Genomic DNA, 23,900 nt, shown 5'->3' with positions numbered 1-23,900 from the left:
ACACACACACACACACACACACACACACACACACAGGCACACACACAGAAACACACACACAGAAAAACTCACACACACACACACACACACACACACACACACACAGAAACACATATACACACACGTACACTGCCCGGTTCCTTGGACCCTCCAGCACTGGACTTGCTGCTCCTCCTCCCTGTCTGCTAATTCGTATGTGATTGTTGAAAAACGCCTTCATTCATTAAAACTTTGTTCGTTAACACTTTGTTTTGGCCTTGATGCCTTGTTTTCAGCTTTGACCACTAGAGGGTGCTCAATGTCTTTCCTTCGGAAACATTTCTTCTCCAAAACTCTTGTGTTATGACTTAAAGTTGTCGGTCTGCTGTGGACTTGTTGTCTGTCTGTTGTTGGACTTGTTGTCTGTCTGCTGTTGGACTTGTTGTCTGTCTGCTGTTGGACTTGTTGTCCGTCTGCTGTTGGACTTGTTGTCCGTCTGTTGTTGGACTTGTTGTCTGTCTGCTGTTGGACTTGTTGTCCGTCTGCTGTTGGACTTGTTGTCTGTCTGTTGTTGGACTTGTTGTCCGTCTGTTCTTGGACTTGTTGTCTGTCTGCTGTTGGACTTGTTGTCCGTCTGCTGTTGGACTTGTTGTCCGTCTGCTGTTGGACTTGTCGTCCGTCTGCTGTTGGACTTGTCGTCCATCTGCTGTGGACTTGTCCGTCTGTTGTTGGACTTGTCATTGCGATCAGGAGGGATTTCAGTAACGCTAACTGTGCTGAACTAAGCTTCATCTTTGCAAACATCCAGCTGGATCCTGAACTGAACCTTTAGGAGCGACAACCTTACAGTCAGAAATCCAAAGGCCTTTACCTGTAAGACACAAAAATGATCTAATATTTACTCCTCGCTTGGTCCAGTGACACCTCAACTGCTGGTCGTCGGCCGAGTCATCACTGGCATGCCAACTGTCCTCGGCCCTGTTCTGAGAGCTCTCCTTGGCGTTGGGATGTGATGACTATGATGTAAATTCAGACAAACTGTGATGAAGACTGAGAGAAACAGATTTTTACTATAAGCAGTGACACTGCTGGACATTTCTGTCCATCGGTGCGGATGCATCGTCGTTCCTTCAGCAGACAGAAACATAACAACACTTTGAGACAAGTCTCTTTCATTCAAGACAGAAACAGTTTGAACAACACTGAGACGTGATGATGAAACTGATTTACTCAAGACTGATTAGTTCTGTGCTGATGTCATCATCAATAGTCACACAACATCACTGAATCACACTCAAATTCACATTTACAAAAACTACGTGTGGTTGTCGAGTGAGGTTACATTGAAAGGAACTGATTATACTCATGAAGCACATTTGAAAACAAATTTAAAAATACTTCCATCGACATGATGAAGATGACAAATGTCCACAGGAGGGGACTTCAGGAGGTGAAAAGGAAGCAGAGATCGATGGGAGCTGAACTCCACCTTCGTCTTTCTGACGGACGAACGCACAGAAGGAGCCCGGCAGCGGGTGGGGGTCCCAGCAGGTGGCGCACCAACGCAGCTTTGTGCTTCACAGTGTAATGCTGGTCCTCTAGAGGGCGCCATCATCATTATCATTAATAATGATTGACCAGATGGAGGTCTTTTCTACAGTCAGTGTCACTTTTAAACAGGAAACTGGAATTAGCATTGACGTGAAAACACGTCAGCTCCGCGTCCTCATGACATTTCCTCTGACTTCTCTATAAAACATTTGTGTGAACACAATGAATTTTCATTTGGTAGTTGTTTGCATAAAATGTAATATTTTGTTTAACCATCAAACTTTTACACACAGACCATCAGTAATCAGATTACAGTCATACCATCCTGCTGCTACAATGAAGTGTGCTCACCCTCACCCTCCTGGTCAAAAATTTGGTTTTAATCTGGTTTTTGTTGGTCCTTGAAATTGAAAATGTTCATAATGAAGCTGCAGCTGAACGCCGACAATAATCACAAACATAATGAAAAGGCAGTTCCTGTTTCATGATGGATGAAAGTAATCCGATTACTAACCAAAGTTTTACAGTAGTCAGTTTGTTTTTTTCTGTCAGCGTGAAGTTAGCTTCTGCGGCGCTGCTCCTCACACTCTGCTGGGATCATATTTCGGTTTTGTTACATCACTACGAGACAAACATTTAAAACAACACGTCATTGTGCAGCTGGCTCACATGCTTCCACCACAGACCTGATCTGCTCCAGCTGTCTGAACAGGTTCACTCTGGCTTCTGTTTGGTCTGTTGAGGAGCAGAGCTAGACCACCAAGTAAAACAGATGGACCAGGGTTAGGGTTAACCACGTCTGAACCACACTGGGACAGAACTATGATCAGGTCTGATTTAGGATTAGAACTGAACCAGAAACAGATCTCAAGGGTTCTGACAGTGTAACCATATTTTGCTTTCAGTGGTGCAGATCTGACTTCCTCATAAGAGTCTGAACAGGATGAACCACATTCAGACATCCAGGACAAGATCGGGTCTGGATTACAAAGTGTCCACAACTGGAGATTTATTTCCAGTTTAAACCCCGTTTGTGGGATCTATGGCAACTGGTGTGTCTGGTTACTGCGACACTTTAACCCGGAAAGTGACGCGACCCAGAAACTTGTCCCGGTCATCGTTGTTCCGCAGGTCTGAACCTTCGACCTTACACTCCACCGTGTGCTCCACGTTATGGTCTTCTTTAGTTAACAGCAACTGCACTGCGACCACAGGCTGCACGTAGTCAGGCTGTCAACAGAGAGGGAGACAGAGGGAGACAGAGAGAGAGAGAGAGAGAGGTAGAGTTAACACTGCAGTGGTTTGTAGATACATGCAGTTCTCTGTATTTTTGTAGGGGTTATTTTCCTCATTGAACTTGTTCAGTGTGTAAATTTAGGAAGAATTTATCGTCTCTGAACTCCAAAGTAAAACCTGCAAACGTGCACGTGAATGTTTGTCATGGTTTTGACTGGAAGTTTTGTTAATACCTGATTCTAAGTTGAAAGTTATCTTTTGCTTAACTTGTAATTGTTGATTTGTTTCAGCTGTCAATCATTAGCCCTCAATTCCTCAGTGGATTGTCAACAGCAGCTTTTATTCTGGTCTGTTAGTCTTCTTTTTATCTATTTAAGCGAGGTCCAAAGAGAAACAGAACTTTCCCAGCGTTTCTCATTATTTGTCATTGTTTCTCAGTGTTTCTCATTATTTCTCATTGTTTCTCAGCATTTGACATTGTTTTTCAGCATTTCTTATTATTTCTCATTGCTTCCCAGCATCAGTGTTTCTCATTGTTTCTTATTGTTTCTCATTGTTTCTCATTGTTTCTCAGCGTTTCTCAGCATTTCACATTGTTTCTCAGCGTTTCTCATTATTTCTTATTGTTTCTCAGTGTTTTGCATTGTTTCTCATTATTTCTCAGCGTTTCTCAGCATTTCACATTGTTTTTCAGCATTTCTCATTATTTCTTATTGTCTCTCAGTGTTTTGTATTGTTTCTCATTGTTTCTCAGCGTTTCTCAGCATTTCACATTGCTTTTCAGTGTTTCTCATTATTTCTTTGTTTCTCATTGTTTCTCATTGCTTCCCAGCATTTCTCATTGTTTCTCAGCGTTTCTCATTATTTCTTATTGTTTCTCAGCATTTCTCATTCTTTCTCATTGTTTCTCAGCGTTTCCCAGTGTTTCTCAGCCTTTCACATTGTTTCTCATTGTTTCCCAGTGTTTCTCAGTGTTTTTCATTGTTTGTCATTGTTTCTCAGTGTTTCTCATTGTTTCTCAGCGTTTCACATTGTTTCTCATCGTTTCTCATTGTTTCTCATTGCTTCCCAGCATTTCTCATTGTTTCTCATTATTTCTTATTGTTTCTCAGCGTTTCTCATTGTTTCTCAGCTTTTCATGTTCTTTCTCATTGTTTCTCAGTGTTTCTCAGCGTTTCTCAGCGTTTCACATTGTTTCTCATTGTTTCTCATTGTTTCCAGGTTTTTCTCATTGTTTCTTACTGTTTCTCAGCGTTTCTCATTGTTTCTCAGCTTATCTCATTGATTCTCAGCGTTTCTCACTTTCTCAGCGTTTCTTATTGTTTCTCATTGTTTCCCAGCATGTCTCATTGTTTCTCAGTGTTTCTCATTGTTTCCCAGCGTTTTTCATTGTTTTCAGTATTTCTCATTGTTTCTCTTCACTTATCATCAGGAGAAAATCAGTAGCGCCAAAGATGTTCGGAAACTATTCTCTGCTTTTAACTCATTACTCAACCCTCCACAGCCTTCATCCTCAACTGCGCTCACAGCAGATCACTTTGCTTCCTTCTTCACTGATAAGGCTTCGACCACCAGCAACCAGTTCTCTCAACTCAGTAGGATACCACCAGCTAACAAAGCCTCACTCTCCTCATTTTCCCACGTCACAGAGGAGCAAGTCTCCAATCTTCTGCTTGACTCTCGCCCCACCACCTGTCCACTGGACCCCATACCCTCCGACCTCCTGCAGGCCATTTCGCCCACACTTATCCCTGCTGTAACCCACATGATCAACTCCTCAATTACAACGGGTGTGTTCCCCACTGCTTTTAAACAAGCCCGAGTAACCCCTCTGCTAAAGAAACCTACACTCGGCCCAGCTCAGGTTGAAAATTACAGGCCAGTTTAACTCCTCTCTTTCCTTTCCAAGACTCTTGAGCGCACAGTCTTTAATCAGGTCTCTGAATTCCCTTCTGAGAACAATGTACATGACTCCAGCCAATCCAGTTTCAAACACAAACACTCTACGGTGACTTATCTGTAGTGGAAACATTACGATCAGCTAGGGCTACTGGACACTCCTCTGTTCTACCATTGCATGACCTATCAGCTGCCTCTCCACACTTGCTGAGCTTTTCTCAGGATCTGCTCTCCGCTGGTTTGAGTCCTACCTCTCAGGGAGATCCTTTGCAGTATCTTGGACAGGAGAAGTGTCCAAATCCCACTGCTTGTCCACATGGGTACCACAAGGGTCAGTGCTTGGACCCCTTCTCTTCTCAATATACACCACTGCACTTGGTGCAGTCATCCGCTCACATGGCCTCTCATACCATTCATATGCTGACGATACCCAGCTCCTCCTTTCGTTCCCGCCAAATGACCCCACGGTCTTGGCTTGGATATCGGCATGCCTCGCCAATATCTCGGCATGGATGAAGGAACAACACCTTCAGCTTAACCTGTCGGACTGAGCTCCTTGTCATTCCAGCTGGTCACTCTACACAACAACAGATCAGTATCCAGCTTGACTCGGGTCTGCTCACTCCCACAAAATCTGCCAGAAACTTGGGTGTCTTGATTGATGACCAGCTAACTTTCAAAAAGCATGTGGCCTCTATTGCTAGGCCATGCCGATTCGCCCTGTACAACATCAGGAAGATCAGACCCTACCTGTCTGAGCATGCAACACAACTCCTAGTACAAGCGCTGGTACTATCACACCTCGACTATTGTAATTCCTTATTGGCAGGGCTCCCAGCATGCTCGCTAAAACCTTTACAGATGATACAGAATGCGGCGGCTCGCCTGGTGTTTAACCAGCCCAAACGAGTGCATGTCACTCCGCTGTTCATATCCCTCCACTGACTCCCAGTTGCTGCCCGCATCAAGTATAAGTCCTTGATGCTTGCATACAAAATTGCCACCAAAACCACTCCGACCTACCTGAACTCCCTCATTCAGGTTAATGTTCCCTCCCGCTCTCTACGCTCTGCGCAGGAACGGCGGCTGGTGCTGCCCAAGCCCCCAATCTCTAGCTAGACTCCTTTCTTTGGTGGTTCCCAGGTGGTGGAACGAGTTACCAAACTCCATTTGTCCTGTCCCTTGCGATCTTTAGAAAAAGACTAAAGACCAAGCTCTTTACTGAACACCTTGTTCTTTATATAAAAAAGAAACAAACAAAAAAAACTATCGACTCTATGCACTTTTTGCACTACTTGGTAGCATTGTCTTGTAGCACCTACGTCCAGTTGGACGAGAAAGTTGCGTTAGGGCACTTATTCTTGTTGTTCTCTCCTGTCTAGAAATGAATAATGATAACAGTAATAATTATAAAGACTAAGCAGAGAGAATTTACTCACATGAGCTTTCTTGCCATAGTACGGGAAAAACATTTTATCCAGACGACCTTCTGAAGGGAAGTACTGCATCTGTAATGGACTGTCTCCCTACCAGAGAGACACATTTATTTAAATATAAAGAGTTGACAGTATGCGGAGAATCAAATTGTCTTCAACACAGAATATGAGAGCAGACTGAGAAAAAAGAAACACTTTACATCAGTTCGGGTTATCAAAGTACAGTATCACACTCAGATCTGCATACACACTGAAATACTGCAAAATATTAAGTCCCACATAATAATCTACACGTCTCTCTACACAACAGACTTCACAGCAAATATTCTCACCAATTTATTAAAGTTATTCAGGCTTCATGATGGATGAAAAATGGACAGTTATTTTTTATTATTGTGTATTTCTGTTTCAGCATCACCATGTTTGGATATGTAACTGAGCTTTGGCTCAATCTCTGATTGGTTAACAAGCTGATAATTGTGTGTGTGTGTGTGTGTGTGTGTGTGTGTGTGTGTGTATTACTCATATTGTGGGGACTCTCCTTCCTTATGGGGACGTACATACACAAACATATGTCCCCATAATGTTAATCATTACATTTTTGGGGGGAAGACTGGGGTTAAGGTTAGGGTACGGCTCCAGGAAATGAATGTAATTCTCTGTGATGTCCTCTGAAGTGATGGAACATGACTGTGTGTGTATGCACATGTGCACGTGCATGCACAATTCAATATTCAATATTCCTTTATTAGTCCCGTGAGGGGGAAATTCCAATGCACGTGTGTTACCTTAGCAGTGCAGTTGATATAAGGATCTCCTCGTGGTTTCAGTCCGATGACCTGCAGACAGGCAGATTGTTATTGTTTTGATTCATTACATTTGTATTTAATAACTCTATATATTGTTTATAATCCTAATTATTTACAACATAAATTTGTGGACACTGAGTCACTTGTGAATAAGAACTTCACGTATATTAACTTGCAGTAACTGTGTTGATGCTTCAGGTGCCTCAGCAGTGAAAATAACCTGACAGCAGAGGACTAAAACACAGCAGATCTTTGTTCAGTCAATATGACACATGAGACTGACTCACAGGATTCTATGTGTGATGTATCAGCATCCTAACAGACTGAATGAAAGTGTTTTACTGACCCGGTTCATCTTGATGATGATGCATGGTTTCCCTTCAGCGTATCCAAAGCTGGTGTCAGGCAGACCAGAGCACTGACGCAGTGTACTGCGTTTAAACTGACAAACTTTCTTTATGGGTTCATCGTCCTGTTCAGTGTATTCACCCACCAAACACAAGTCATTACGCTCCTGAATGCTGTCATTATAATCTAAAGAGATAAACAACAACAAAACAATAAGTAACATGTCCTGTCAACACAAAACTCTCAATGGAACTTTTCACAGTCTAAAGGGATTTCCTGTTCTGAAGTCAAGGAGGAAACCAATCAGCATGTCTGCTATGGAGAGGCCAAGCCTCCTGCTGGAAGTAATCAAGGTAAGCTGTCCGCAGATGTGATTCACCTGTTTAGAGATGCAAGTTGATCATATTGTTTTGATTTTGTTGAATATTGAACATTGTGTTATCAGAGTTTATCAGACAATGGAAACTGATCAATCAACAGATCAGTCACTCTGATCATACACTTTCTTTGCTGTAAGAGATCAGAATAATCAAGTTTTGTTTGTTTATAACAGTCTGCAGCTCAGAGCTGATGGTTCAGATAGAAATTCCAGTTAATCTGTCACATGACACATCAGCAGCTTCACTGAACGTTCAAAACCTTCAAGTTTTGTATTGAAACTTCCCTTTAACTCTGCAGAGCAGGATGTGTTGTACTCACGCTGCAGGAGGTTGTGCAGTTGTTGGATGTATTGATTGTAGTTTGCCGGGTCACTGCGGTTGAAGGAGATTTCAGCTGCATGAGGACGAATTACCAAACCTGGGCTCAGCAAAAGAAATCTATAATCAATAATCAAGCTCTGAAAATAGAGTACAACTAACAGATTATTTCAGCAGTAGAGTGATTCATAAAAAACCCAATCAATGATAAAGCTGTAATTTACAGAGAGATTTTATTGCTACCAATTTCCTGAGATTGCATTGTGTGTGCCTCCAGAACACATATACATTTACATACCACACACAACATAAATACATTACACAAAACAGAGTGTGTTATTGTAGTTAGCGAGCTACAGAATAGCAGAAGGGCTAAACTACTGCTGTCAGTGTACTGGATCTGCAGCCAGATGGGAGTAGAGTGAAAATGTGTTGAGGGGGTGTCCTGTGTTATGTTAATGGCCCTGTTATTGAGATCTGAGAGGATGGGGGTGGGGAGACCAATGATTTTGGAATTAATGTGTGTGATATTCAGCATAACAGCTAATTCTTGTTGGAGGCAGATAGCATGGTAAGAAAACAAGGGGAACAGTAGAGTATTATGGACTGAACAATGCTTTGTACTTCCAGTATGTATGGTGTATGGAGATGGGTTAATGCAGTCATTGCAGGGTCTACAAGTAGGGACTGAGGGCACAGCCTTGTGGGACGCTTGTGTTGGTGGTGATGGTTGAAGATGTTGTAGTGATGGCACTTACAGTCTGGGGTCAGTCAGTCAGGAAGCTGTGTATCTCGTGTGTGAAAAGTTCCCTTTTGGCCTCGTAGGCAAACTGGTGGGAGTCCAGTTGTAGACTGACAGTTGTCATGATGGTGCTCAGCACCAGCTTTTCAAGGCACTTCGATAGTGATTGTGAGTTCTGAGGGTGGGATTACTTTGCATCAGCATGATAGTGGATATTTTCTGGAGGGTGGGAACTATCGAAGTTCTCTGAGATTCACAGTAGAATGAGTGGAGAACAGGAGTGAGCTCCATGGCACAGGCCTTCAGCACCCTTGTAGGTCTTAGGGTCTTGCCTGGCTCATCCATCGCCTTGCATCCTCTCCAATGAAGGGAACTTGGTGGTTCTGCGACAGGTAGAGTTCTTAGCAGCCATTCACACAAATTACAAGTTAAAGGTGTGAAAAACAGGCATAAAAGGAATTTTGGTCAGTTATTGTGGAGAACATGGGTCATGGGTTGCACTCAGTGAGGGTCTTTTGCTTGAAATGCTTCTCTGGTATTCATCAGAATCAGAATCAGAATCAGAATTGGTTTTATTGGCCAAGTATGTTTACACATACAAGGAATTTGTCGCAATTTAACCATTACACTCAATATACTTGCACTGGAAAAAAGGGCAAAGAATAAAACAAAAGACTGAACAATAAGGGAAGTCGTGCAAAATATAAAATAATAAACAATAGATACAAAGCATTGGAGCCATAAATTATGAATATTGAATTATTTATTGTTATTGCACTCTAAACCTTAAGAAGAGAGGGATGAGGGATGCAAGATATGCTGTTGAATATAAGAGCTTTACAAGAAGGGGATCAGCAGGCTCTCAGGAGGCTCAGATCATTCAACGTGTGCAGTGAGATGTTGGAGATCTTCTACCAGTCTGTTGGTGCCAGCTCACCCTACTTTGCTGCAGTGTGCTGGAGGAGCAGCATCGGAGCCGCGACACCAACACACTGAACAAACTGATGAGGAAGGCCGGCTCTGTTAACGGCTGCAAACTAGACTGTTTTGAGGAGGTGGTGGAGAGGAGGACACTGGACAGACCCCGAACATCCTCTTCACCACCTCGTGGACAGACAGCGGAGCTCCTTCTCCAACAGACTGCTCCAGCTCCGCTGTCACAAGGAGCGCTTCAGGAAATCATTCCTGCCACGAGCGTCACACTGAACAACAGCAGCTTAAACAGTTCATCCACCAACCTCACAAATTCCAGTATTCCAGTGTTACATATTATCTGCAATATTGCACACACTGTCTATTGTTTACAGTATTTATCATCTACAACTGCACATTTTTTTTGAATTACTTTGAATACTTGTTTATATACTTAGTTATATTGTATTTTTATTATATCATTATAATACTATATATATTATTCATTATATGTATTATACAACTATGTATTTAATTATGCTTAGTTATATTTTTAACAAACTGCTTTTATTCTTGTTTATATATTTTTAAACTGTTGTTGTATATATTTTGTGTTTCATGGCAGACATCAAAGCAATTTTCTACAAAGTGCGTGTCCATGAAAATCACAGGGTTTTCCTCAGATTTCTTTGGTGGCCAGGTAGAGATACTGAGAAAGGCTTGGAGGCATATACAACGAAGGTCCACCTCTTTGGTGCTGTGTCTAAAATAAAATCATCACAGAAGAATGAATGAATGAATGAATGTAGAACCCTTTCTATGGTTACTGAGGTGGCAGAAGGGTCCTCAGTATCTGAAAAAGGAGGAAACTGAATGGCCAGAGTCCCTAAGAAACTGAGGCAGATTCCTCCAGATAATCTGGATGTCAAAAAAGATGTTTCTGTAAGCAGTGCGAGCTTTGAAGAAAAGATCCCAAAAAAGCAAAATGGTTGAGGATTACTCATCATTGAGCAAAGCGCAGAGAGGTGTCTCTTGGATATTGAAAGTGAAAGATGGTGTTCTTCTACTAAACCAAAGAGAGAAAATCAAACAGGCTGGCCTAAGCTCAAACTGGGCACCCTTGAGATCAGCAGAAGATGTGGAGCATAAAATCTGTCCATGGAGAATGTATCAAGATGTTACTTTTCACAACAACTTGTACTATTAGAGAATATTAGGCAAGTGAAAGAAAACAGCTCCATCTGTTCTCATGTCCTCTTCTGTGGGCCATCTTCATGTCCTTTTACTCCCATGTAAAACAAATTTCAAGGACTGCCTTTTTTTACCTACGTAACATTGCAAAAATCAGGCACATCCTGTCTCAAAACGACGCAGAAAAACTAGTCCATGCATTCGTAACTTCCAGGTTGGATTATTGCGATTCTTTACTATCAGGCTGCCCAAATTCGTTGCTGAATATTCTCCCATTGCTCCAGAACGCTGCAGCACGTGTTCTGAAAAAAATGAGGACGAGAGATCATATTTCTCCAATATTAGCTACTCTGCACTGGCTCCCTGTGAAATTTAGAATAGAGTTTTAAATCCGCCACCTAACTTAGAAAGCCATAAGTGGTCAGGCACCATCTTATCTTTCATAGTACCTTATTACCCCACTAGAACGCTACGTTCCCAGAATGCAGGCTTACTTATGGTTCCTAAAGCAGTGGCGGTTCTACACAGAGGCCTAGGGAGGCCTGTGCCTCTGTAAACATGTCAATATCCTTGCTAGGTCTACACAATGTTGTGATGTTAACCATGTAACTTCATCTGTCTTGGCTGTAACATTGCAATAACAAATACTTTTGAGTAAAGTAATCAAGAGTAGTCTGCCAGTGTTAAGTAGGGAGGGATGTTTAGGCAAAGAAATGTAATGCATGCCCCTACACTTTTTTTCTTCTAATTAAAATTTAATTGATCCAGCATTGTGCCAATTCAAATACTCAAGTGTGGGCTCATCTGTCCACAGTAGTGGAGCTTCCATAAATAGGAAATGGCATATTGTTATACCCTGAACTTTTGTTCACATTGAATTGACACCCTGTATTTGTACCCTGTACTGTATTTTTCATTTTTTATGGCCCTACCTCTCTTGCACCTGCACTCATTTTTGAACAAAATAAATGTTTATATGATTTTAAAGTACAATAAAGTTTATAATCTTTAAATATCATTTGTTGCCATTTTTTAATGTGCCCCTCCGGTTAAACGCTGGCCTCTCCTTGGCCTCCCTTGTAAAATTTGTCTAGAACTGCCACTATCTTAAAGTCTCCAAAAGCAGAACAGGAGCCAGAGCATTTGGCTATCAAGCTCCTCTCCTGTGGAACCATCTTCCAGTCTTTGTCAGGGAGGCAGATGCTGTCTCTACATTTAAGAGTAGCCTTAAAACTTTCCTTTTTGATGAATGTTATTGTTAGGGCTGGCTCAGACTTGCCCTGGACCAGTCCCTCTCTCCATCTGCATGCTTTCATGTCCTACCAAGGCCTATTACTAACTTAGCTTCTTCCTCGGAGTCTCTGTGCTTTGTCGTCTCGCAGGTTCCCGTGGATAGTGGCTGAATCTGGACTGTGGATCACAGCTGCGTCTCCTGCCATGGCCCTGCCTGACATCCACTGCAACTGCTACTACTGTTAATACATCCACTGTCACTGTTACTGTGATTACATTTCTGTCTGTCTCTCTGTCTGTCTCTCTCACCCAACCGCTCGAGGCAGATGGCCGCCCACACAGATCCTGGTTCTGAGATCGGCCTTTACCAGCTCTGTATGGAAAGTGTCCTGAGACAACTTCTGTTGTGATTTGGCGCTATACAAATAAAATTGAATTGAATTGGATAAGCAAATTGGCAATGCCAATAGATTTGAAGAATCCAATCCTACCCAAATATTTTCACACATTCAAGCTCGTCTCACAACTTATTCATCAGCAGATTGGACACTCTGGAAGAAGCCACATGTTCTCCAAACTCAGTGACGAGCATCTGTACAGACAATTGGACAAACTTTGTGGGCACACAGAAAGAGCTAAAGAAAGCTTTTCAAGAGCTGGATCACCATAGGATTCAAAAGCCATTACTGATAGACAGAATAAAAACATGGCGGTGGTTTGGGAGAGATTGATCAGACTCGTGAAAAAGATTCTGCATTCTGTCCTCAAAGAAAAAACACTGGATAATGAGACTTTACAGAGAGTACTGTGTGAGGTTGAAGCCATCATGAATAATAGATCAACAACTACTGGATCCATTGATCCTAATGATCTCGATTATTTAATCAAAGGGTTAACTGCACCTGGGAAAAAGTGAGGAGTGAGGCGGGAGAGTGGAACAGTTGTACTGTATAGTACTGCTGATATTCATTTAAGTTTTGTTACGAGAGTTAGTTGGGAAGTATTTTTGTTTATAAATTTTTGTCAATAAAGTACCCTTTGTTAAAGTTGGATCATGGTCACCTATTATTCGAACTGCATATATAAATGGTTTGGAGTAGGGATATTTTCTTAATGTCTTAGGAATTTTGGTTGTAATAGAGAAGTAAGTGTAGTCTGTACAGTTATATCCTCCAACCACTGGCTGGCACTCTGGGTCTGCGATTTGTGACATTTCAGTTACTATTTGTAATATAGAAACAGGAAAATAACATAACTGACATTTGACAGCATGATGGAGGGAAAAGGGGGTCTGATTACCTTCTTGGCCTGTTATGTACCTGTCCTGCTCTAACTTCTTCCTTGGTCAGATTTGCAACAGGAGGACAACAGCTGGTTTAGTGTTGCTAAGGGTAGAAGACTAGAGAAGGAGCAACTCATCCAGCTATAGGTCACTACAGTGTTGCAAGGACTTCTGGCCATAGTGCTAAACTGTTTTTCTATTTTTTTCTAATATTCCATGGAGTCACAAATATAACCCAGATTACCTTGTGTAGGTTGATCATCTTGACTCAACAGCAGTGACTGACAATCGAAGTAACCATGAGGCATAATGACAGACAAGAACACAACTAGACAGAGTGATATATTGACATGGAGGCAAGTAGAGGACAGGCTGTATCTGTCACAGCAGAGCATGCACCATAGAGTGTGAACAGCACACTTCAGAAAGGCCAGTTTGATGTTTCTGATGCCCTCTCAAGTGAACTTGATGTAACAGTCCACTGAGTTCATGTGTTCTGTGAAGGCCTGCACTTCTTGGGTCTTGATTTTGACCCATGTGTCGTCTACATATCTAAACTAGCGGCTCGATGTTGTTCTGAAGAAGTTCAGGACTGTCTTCTACTTCTTCCATGTAGAGGTTGGACGCAATAGGAGTTACTGGTGAGCCCATGGCGCAGCCATGCTTTTGTCTGTAAAACCCCTATTGTAATGAAAGTAGGTGGGGTGTTCAACAGAGTTGCAGCAGTTTGCAAATCTGATCTGGGTTGAGGTTTGTTCTATTGTTGACAGTGTTGTCTTGTAAGAGAAATTTCCTTGCAGTTTCCTTTGCTTCCATAGTTGGGGTGCATGTAAATAATAAGGTCACATCATAGGACACCATGGTTTCATGGAATCTTGGGAAGTCCATAAATGCATGGGCTGGCTCTCCAGAATACAGGCATCTTCATCAGAATCCTCTTCATCGACTTCTTCACATCTGATGATCTTCTCCTTCTGTAGCTGTTGTAAACATTCTATGGCCTTTTTCTTGTCCACTGGTGGGATGACAGTCAGTGTTTCATATGCATTAGTGCCGCTGAGTGGTCTAGTGACCCTGGCACCGTAGTCTGCTGTATTTAGGACCACTGTGCACCTTCATTTATCAGCCGAAGGATGGTGGTGTTTTGGTCCTTGCTTAGTGATGTCACAGCCTTCTTTTACTGAATGGTCAGGTTGGAAAAGGGTGTCTTTGCATTGGAAAGGGTTGCCGATACCGTCAAGATGATCTGTTCTGCCTCTGTTTCTCTTTCATTGTTTTTCCTCATGGCTGATTCTATTGCTGTGATGTGAGGTCAACTATTGGCACATACTATGGTGTGATGGTACAGACATGAAAATTCCAAAACCTACAGTCAACACCAGAAAAGCAAAACTCACCTGGAGGCAAAAGTAAGATAACTTCACACCGGATAAAACACACAACAGGTGGCTGAAGAACCAGACAGACAGGGAATCTACCCATCCATAGCAAGATATCCTAGCCAAAGGATTAAACTTTACCATCTTGTTAATCCCAGAATCTAGACATCTCTTTCAAGACAGTCCTGGCCAAATGATCATTGTGGATATAGAGCAAACAAGAAGTCTAGTTAAGCGGTTAAACATGAAAACCTGTAGTAATGAACTCACCCGGATTGGCCACTCGGTCCTGACGGCGGGGGACATTCTCATCCAGAGTCTGTAACATCACCCACATGGTGAGACTGAACATTCCCGCCAGAAACCCATAGAAGATGAGGTAGAAAAGCAGGATAAGACCTTGGGAGATAATTCAAAAAACACTTTATTTAAACACAACAGAGTAGACAAACATCTTCCTGCACTGAAACTTCTCCACTGTGTATTTTGCTTTTGTTTCTTGTTTTAGGAAGCAACTAACTTGTCCTGTCCAGTCACATCAGTAGATCATTTAACAATGGCTCTTCTTCTCTTCTCCTCATCACTTTCCCCCAGCAGTCTCCTCACACCACTCCCTGTTGTTAGATTCAACACATTTAAATATGTTTTATCTAAACTTTTAGTTTCTCCTTCATGTCACTTCCCCTTTGACCGAGGACTTAGCAGCCTACAAATACAACAGTGTACTTCTCACCAGGTCCTGCCAATCCTGATCAGTCAGCTGTTGATTATAAAAATATATTTCATCAAAAACACTATAACAGATGAAGATTCAAAGTAGCACACTATGAATGTTGCTCCATCACAAAACTGAGTACAATGTACATGATGCAACTACTGTATATATCAATCTCACTACATTATAGCTGTAACTTGTAATATTCTGCCTCTTTGTCCCTCCCTTTAGCCACATTCCCAGTTCTATAAGCTAGTTACATCATGTAACTAGTTACATGATGTACCTACATTATACAAATAACTACATTATATAGAAACTTCATTGTACATGTAACATTATATATGTGACTACATTCCTACATTTTAAGTTGTTGTATATTTTGTCTCAACTGTGCATATAGCAATTTTTATGATCCATATTGGCAACAGTAGTTTTATAAACTGTATACATTGCGCAGAAACCTAGTATTTCTCAAGTGCAATACAACATATGATAGTTTTCTCATAAGAATTTTGACAATAGTACTTTTTATGGGCAGCAGGACCTTTATGGCATTTAGTATTTTATAATTTGTACATGAAGATGTTTTTCTATTCTGTATCCTGTACACGTTTTTATCTTGATTCTTTTGTGCCACTGTGTTTACTTTTTGTAATACTGGCGACTTAATTTCCCTGGTGTGGGATCAATAAAGTCTTATCTTACTTTATACAGAAGCTCCAGCTCAGTATTAACACACTGTAGATACAGCTGTGAGATGCTGTAGTGCATTATGGGTAGTTAAATGTGCTGAATTAGTATGTGTGCATAGTGCTCCGCTGTTTCTCCCCTCTTTTTGTCTCCAGTCTGTCTTTCCCCAGTCCATCAAGTCTTAGGTCGTTTCTCAATAACCAAGTACGGCAAGTTCGGACTTATGAACTTGGAAGTTCGGACTTAGCAAGTTCGACCTGGGAGTACAGTCTCTCCAGGACGGGAGGACGCAGGACAGTCATTCTGCAATAGGGACGGCAGCGTACTTGATGACGTCACCATCGCAGCTCGTCTGCCGGTTATCTCCGAAAACTGTGGAGCAAATTTTAAACTACGCGCTATCGTGATGAATCGACCACAGATTTTAAGTTTTAACATCCACTTTCTCACATAAAATAATCGTAAAACCACATTCCGTACTACTAAACAGTAGTATTTCGAAACTTGTAACTTTACAGTTGTGAGTCCTCTCCACCGCCATCGGTGCTACGAAATGCATTCTGGGATACGTGGCTGCCCCAAGTCCACACAAGTCACCACCTGATGCATCCTCGATAAAATGGGAGGGGCAAGAACACATCCGGGTATTTGACTGTACTTGGTGAGATGCGGACTTTTGAATTGGAACAGAACTTGGGCTCAGACTGATGACGTTTCTCAAGTACACAAGAACACAAGTACAGAGAAGAACGCATATTGAGAAAGGCCCATAGTTTGTGCTACTGTTGGGCATGGCCAACTGGTTGGGCACTGCCTCCTCTTCTCCTGCACACAGGTGAGCTCAATCAAGCAATCAAGACTCTCCTGCTTACACAGTATTTAAGCCACAGGGTTTCAACCAGTTTTCATCTTATCATCTGCCTTGCTGCGTGGTAAACGGTCAGAGCTAAAGAAAAGCACTAAGTACCTTTGTCAGAATATTCTCGTCTTGTCAGCAACCTGCCTTCCTGTCTTACATTTCCCTGTCTGTGCTCAGGTGTCTGCCTCGTCCAAACTCATGCCCAGCATTATATTCATTAAATGGCTTAACTTTCACCTGCTTCCTGTCTCATCTGTCTGAGCCGGTGTTTTGGGTCCTGTGAACTCCTAAAAACATAACAAGTGGTTCATTTAATTTCTCAGTTCATGCCAGAACACCTCTGAAAAGAGTAGATGACTTTGGTGACACACACATATCTCTCCCTCTCTCAAACACACACACACACACACACACACACACACATTGTATATATAAAAATAAGTGAGGGGGTCTGCAGATTGGCTGAAACTATATCAGCATTTGGGTGTGCAGATATACATTTGTAACCTTTCCTGTTATTTCTCACCGATCCACCAGACGCCCTCTGCAAGTTTTTCACACACGTCAGTCACATGACCCTGCTTCTCTGTGCACACCTGTCCCATGTTCCTTCCCTAAGACACACCTGAACCCATCTCAAGTTCCCTCACCTCACCCTGCCACTAAGGCTGAGCCCAGACGCCCTGCCAAGAAAGTTCTGCTGAGGACCTAAGCAGAGATCCCGAGAGATCCTGGTGAATCCAGAGATCCTCTTTCAGGATCAGCTCTTTCTGAACTACCAAAGTCTCATACAAAGTCCATATTACATCCAAATCTGAAGCAATCCACCTGCGTCCATCTGGACTCACTGATAAACCAGACCGTGAGGTACTTGTACTCCTTAATTTGGGGCAGAAACTCATTACAACCTGAATGATTTCCCAGACTGGCAGGTGCTGACTTGCATCCTGCTGCTTCACACTCAACAGGAAAGTGGCCCAGCGCTCACTGGAGGTCACAATCCGATGAAACCAATGGAATCACTTCATCTTCAAAAAGCAGACATACAATGCTGAGGTCAGCATACCGACACTCTCCGTACCTCAAAAATGAATGAGCTGCCTCACTCTGCCATGCAATTCCACAGGTACTGTCCCCAAGCTCCATGAGAAACTGAAGAGTTAGCTGTAACAGTCCAGCAATATCTGGAGCTTTCAACACCTCAGGATGATTCTTGGGCACTATGGAGCTTTTTGAAGACCTCAGTCTTCAAAGTCAGTTGGCTTCAGGAGCTCCTCAAAATGTTACTTCCACGACCTCAAATTATTAGGCTGCAACCTTTGGGCAGTGGGTATGTAGCCCTCAGCCAATAACAGCATGCAGGTGACCTTATGAAAGGGTCATGACCAGGTGCCAGACCACAAGCAGCATGCATTCAAGAGGAAGCTACGAAAATGGTGGACAGAGTACTGAAAACTGTTTGTTTACAAAACAGCCAGATGTTCCGAGTTCAGCCTCATTACTTGATTGGGTTTACCAGGTCTGCCTGGCAGCCTTCCCCCTAGTGAAATGAGGGGTATCAGAGGAGAAGTCGGTATAGTTATGCATCATGATTTTTGCAGTGATGACAGAGTTGTGTTCTGTTTTTGGTTGCAAAGTTGCAAAAGGAGAAATGTTCACCTTCATGTTTTACCAAAGGACCTGAAAATCAGGCTGAATTACTCCAATATTACTTGCCATCATGCAGAGTACAGTGGCTAATGAAGCAGGAAACAAGCAGAGGTTTGTGTGTTTGGTGAGCAGGTGCACTCAAGCTGCAGGTGGGTGGACACAGAGGCAGGGATGACTTAAAACTGAGCAGATGAAATGAAGGCAAAGGTGTAGAGTTACATCCAGCTATTTTAAGGCATGAAGGGTTTTTTTCATGGAAAAGAGACAGATGAGTTTTTAGGGTTTAATCAATGCCTGGAGGGGAACAGTGCTGGCGGTAGCTTGGGAGGTAGACTGGATCATCCATCAGTCCCACGACTGGTGGTTTGATTCCCCGGCTCCTCCTGTCCATGTGCTCAGTTGTGCTTAAGTAAGACACTGAACCCAGATTTGCTCCCAGTACTTTGTATAGCAGCTGTGTGTGTGTGTGTGTGTGTGTTTGTGTGTGTGTGTGTGTGTGTGTGCGCGCGTGCGTGTGGGCTGGAGAGAATCTTCAGTACTGTGTGTGTGTGTGTAGATGAGAGTGTAACTGTACTGCAAAATACTGTCTAACTTAGAGAGGGGAGTGATTCACATTAAACAAGTTTCTGAACAACAATGAATTCAAATAATTTGAATATTTTTAAAGCATCTGTAATACCAACATGATGAGACAGGAAGTGACATCATGGATCTGTCACTGTGACGATCACTCATAGGTGGTGTTGCATGATATTAATGATGTATTGGTCCATGAAGTAATGACCTTTGACTCTGAATCTTCACTTCAGTTTCCAGCCAATCATCACACACACTGCAGTGAACCAGAAACAATAAAAACCAAAACAATAAAATTAACAGAAAATATACAGTCTGATACACTGAAGAATATTATGTCATGTAGATACTGTGATATACTGCAGTTTGTTATAGTAACAGTCAGAAACCTGTAGTATAATTCAGATGTATTTCTTACACCAATGAACTCAATGACACGCACACACATGCGCGCACCTGAACATACATGCACACACGCACGCACGTTCGCACAAACACACCCGCGCGCGCGCTCGCACACACACATGCAGACGCATGCACGCACGCTCGCACACACACAGTCCTGATCCTGTACTTCTGTCCCTGCGCTGTTCGGTTCGGGTCTCAGTATCAGGGGGATTGTCCAGAAGCTCAGCGCGCCCAGAGCCGCGCCGGACCGGGTCAGACCGACCGTGACTGGGTCTGCGAGACCTCCTCATGATCAGACAGACAGACAGACAGAGAGAAAGACAGACGCGGGTCCCTGAGCTCCAGAACCGTTTCCTGTGTCCAGGCCGCCCGTCTTACCCCAACTGCTGGCGGTCCGGCCCAGGAACTCTCCGGTCCTCGGGTTGTAGATGAAATCCTTCCAGGATTCCTTCTTCTCCTCCTTCCCCTCTTTTTTTTCTTCCTTCTTTCCCTCCTTTTTCTCCTCTTTCACCTCCTCATTTTTCTCCTCTTTCTCCTCCGCCTTTACCTCCTCCTTCACCTCCTCCTTCGTGTCCTCCTTCGGCTCCTCCTTCGGCTCCTGGTTCGGCTCCTCTTTAGGCTCCTGGTTCGGCGCCTGGTTTTGGTCCTGCGGGCTGGACGACATGCTGGCACAGCGGTCGTGCCAGACTAAACAGAGCCGGGCTAATCGACACTGAGCGGGCTAATAGGCGGTTAAACCGATCCGTCAGATTAGTGAGCGGCGCCCGATCTGTGGCTGCTAAATACACACACACACACACACACACACACACACACACACACACACGGACTGCTGCAGAACGAAGCGCATGCGCAGTACAAAGCCCCGGGGTGAGGGGTTGGGGGTCTGCCGTGATGATGGTGAAATGCACTCTGCTGTAGAATAACTGTGGTCATGCTGCAATAATCCTTCAATAAATCTGTGTCATTCATCAGATTATATGTAGAAATCAATAATCTGATGGTGTTTATTAATGAATGATGTCTCAACATCAGGTTTCTGTCTGCTCTCAATAATTAAACATGATCACAAGCATTTGCAGAGTGAAACCATTCATCATCTCATCTCTTCTCATATAGAGTAGAGCTTGTTGGTATTGCTGGTACGTTGGACAGAAGATGTTTTCTTTTGGTTGTGAATATTTCAAATAAAATGCTGCATTTTGTTAAATCAGGGAATTTCTAAGAGAAGCAGAATAACAGAAGCAGATGCTCAGAAATAATTTCACATCAAACTGAAGCTGAAATTATGTAATCACACCAGAGCTGACAGCATGTCACATGACCACAGCGACGATATATCATTGGATAAAAGCAGGACGATGTTGTGCTGAGGTCACACACTCACACACACACACACACACACACAAATGCACACACACAGCAAAGGGAGGAAGGCACTTGAGGAGGAGAGGAAACAAGGAGAGTAATCAAGGAAATAAACAAGGAGAAGAAATGAGAAGAGGAATCAAGGAGAGGAAACAAGGAAGTAAAAAAAGTAGAAGAAATAAGTGGAGGAATCATGGAAACAAGGAGAGGAATCAAGGAGAGGAAAGAAGAAGAAGAAACAAGGAGAGGACTTGAGGAGAGGAAACAAGGAGAGGAATCAAGATAATAACCAAGGCAAAGAAATAAGGAGAGGAATCAAGGATAATATATTTATCCCTTCAAACTGTGTTGTATCTCTGTTCTGAGTGAAATCCTTGACCTGAGGTGGCTGAGCTGCAAACCAGCCGCCTTCCTGACTGTCTTTGGTGCCTTCGCCCTGTCAGGCTGTTACACGGATATTTTCAAACTGGACTTGCTCAAGAAGCCCACAGATGCATCGCCGTCTTTTCGTTCTTCTCATTGGTTGACTAGCTCACAGAAAGTGCTACTGTGTTTGCCCATTGGTGTATTTCAGCCAGCAGATGAGGAAGTTTGTTCTCATTGTTTCTGTTTTCAGTTTTCTCTCTCTCTGTCTCTCTGTCTGTCTGTCTGTCTGTTTTTCTGTCTCTGTCTCTGTCTGTCTGTTTGTCTGTCTGTCTGTTTTTCTGTCTCTGTCTCTGTCTGTCTGTCTGTCTGTCTGTCTCTCTGAGTGGAGGGTAGAGTGGCAGCATGCGTTTCAGTGTGAGTGAGTTTTCAAACTGTTCTCTATCTCTCGGTCTGTATTTCTCTAGAGTGTTTTCACACACTGATCCTCTCAGGTGTATCCACCTGTTGCTCAGGTGTGTTTTGTTTGGTGGCGGGCTACAAGCCTTGTTGGGCAGTATGGCCGTCATGGAGGGAGGTGAAATGTTTGAGAAGCTGACTCGCCGTCATGCGATCAAACTCGAAGCGCTGGCTAAAGAGCTGGCCCAGGAGGACCGGCAGAGCCAGTACCCTCCTGCTGACATCAAAAAGTTCCTGCAAGGGACGAAGGGGCTGAGGTTGGTGCAGGCTGAAGATCACTTCTCAGACCTAAAAGCTTTTATTGAGCTAGCCAGATCCTTGACAAAGACATCAGGAAACAGTGGAGAAAACAGTCTGACAGGGCAGGAGATCTATCGCCTAAAGAAGCTGATTCTGAAACTTACAACACAAACTGCTGCTGATGATGAAGATAGGCAGAGGCAACGTTAAAGAGCTGCTTTTTTTAAACTGATGGAGCTGAAGAAGATGGATGTGATGTTGGTTCAGGAAACACACAGTGACAAAGACAATGAGACTGAGTGGAGGGGGAGGTGTGATGGACAGTTGTTTCCGAGCCATAAGTCCAGCTGTAGTGGAGGAGTGGAGTTTCCTGCCTTCCTCCTGTGGAGTAGTGGAAATCATTCAGGGCTATGTATTGAAGGTCAAAGCGTCTTTTGGAATGTTTATGCACCAACCAACAGGCTGGACAGACTTCCTTTACTGGACGTCTTATGTGACACCATTAGAACCTGCAGCAGTGAGGAGTATTTGTTTTTAGGGAGCGATTTTAACTGTACTAAAGCCTGGTTTATGCTTCTGCATCACGGCGACGCCGTACCTACGGCGTACACCCGACGCCTTCGCTAAGCATTCATAGTTTCCTGCGTCGAGGGAACGCGTTGCTCCGCAATTCACCGCCAAGCCGCTAGGGGGGTGTGGCTGTGTATTTGTATGGTTTCGGGGGGCTCTTGTCGGATTCCTTGGTTTTCTTCCGGTCAGAGACAACAATTTTCTTGTAGCTCTCACCAAAGAAACTTTGAAAATGGCGGTGTTGTTGTGCTGCGACCATAGGGCTGCGACTGAACCGAAAATTACGTTCTGAGCGGACCAATCACAGTCCTCGATGTTCACGTCACGACGCGTCGGCGCGATGTGTAGTCAGGATTTTTTGGAGGTGCACGTCAGGCTACGGCGTAGGGTCCGCATGGGGTCTGCGTTGACGCCGTAGGTACAGTGTCGACGCGACAGAAGCATAAACCAGGCTTAAGTATCTAGAGCTGGACAGGAACCACCAGGAGCCCCATCCTGCCTCATCACACAGGTTCAGACAGCTGACTGCAGCTCATGAGCTGCCAAACATGTGGAGGGTTTTCCATCTGAACCACAGACAGTACACCTAGAGTCACTGCAAAGACAGTGTTTTATCTCTGGCCAGATTGGACCGCCTGTACTCTTTTAAACACCATGTCAACATTTTTAAAAGTTGTCACATTGACCCAGTAGGCTTCTCAGATTGTGCGCTCCATTCTGGCATTTTGACACCGCCCTGCTTCAGGACAAGGCTTTTAGATCAGCTTTTGAGTGTTTTTGGTTCACCCATAGATCCTGTAAATCTGACTTTGCCTGTCTCCAGCAGTGGTGGGATTTCGGCGAAGTACAGATCAAGCAGCTGTGCCATCAGTTCACTCGTAATGTCACTAGAGACATAATCAGATCTATGAAGGACCTGGAGACTCAGGTGGTAAAACTGCAAAGTTTAGCTGATTCTACAGGAGATCGAGGGCTTTTAGATTCCCTCAAATCTAAAAAGTTGGCCCTAGCCAACCTGTTGGGCGTTGCAGCACAGGGAGCTCTGGTCAGGTTTCTTAACATCTCGCAGATGGATGCCCCCTCTCGGTTCTTCTTTGGTGTGGAGGAGGAAAAACGGCCAGAGATAGATCATTCACTCTTTGAGGTCCAACAACGGCTTCATGATCTCAGACTCTTCTGAAATCAGGAAGTTCGCAGCCAGTTTTTACAAAGACCTGTTCAAGAGCAAACCGAGAAATGAAAACCTGGATGGGTGCAGCAGTTTCCTCTCTGGTCTTCCTCAGGTGGACACTGAGGCCAATGAT

At 43.4% G+C, this 23,900-nt stretch overlaps 1 protein-coding gene across 1 annotated transcript; it reads right to left on the bottom strand.

Annotated features, from left to right (window-relative positions):
• Positions 1–1,188: 1,188 nt before the first annotated feature.
• Positions 1,189–20,455, bottom strand: LOC143323757 (sodium/potassium-transporting ATPase subunit beta-3-like). The gene is made up of 7 exons (XM_076735804.1): positions 19,975–20,455; positions 14,966–15,094; positions 7,958–8,056; positions 7,257–7,444; positions 6,890–6,940; positions 6,105–6,191; positions 1,189–2,760 (listed from the first exon to the last, which is right to left on the bottom strand). The coding sequence occupies exons 1-7, from the start codon at positions 20,258–20,260 to the stop codon at positions 2,593–2,595; spliced, it is 1,008 nt and encodes a 335-aa protein (XP_076591919.1). The 5' UTR covers positions 20,261–20,455; the 3' UTR covers positions 1,189–2,592.
• Between the last annotated feature and the right edge of the window lie 3,445 nt (positions 20,456–23,900).

Source organism: Chaetodon auriga, chromosome 7, assembly GCF_051107435.1.
Source record: "Chaetodon auriga isolate fChaAug3 chromosome 7, fChaAug3.hap1, whole genome shotgun sequence".
NCBI classification, from domain to species: Eukaryota; Metazoa; Chordata; class Actinopteri; order Chaetodontiformes; family Chaetodontidae; genus Chaetodon; species Chaetodon auriga.
This window is presented reverse-complemented; position numbering and strand designations above follow the sequence as displayed.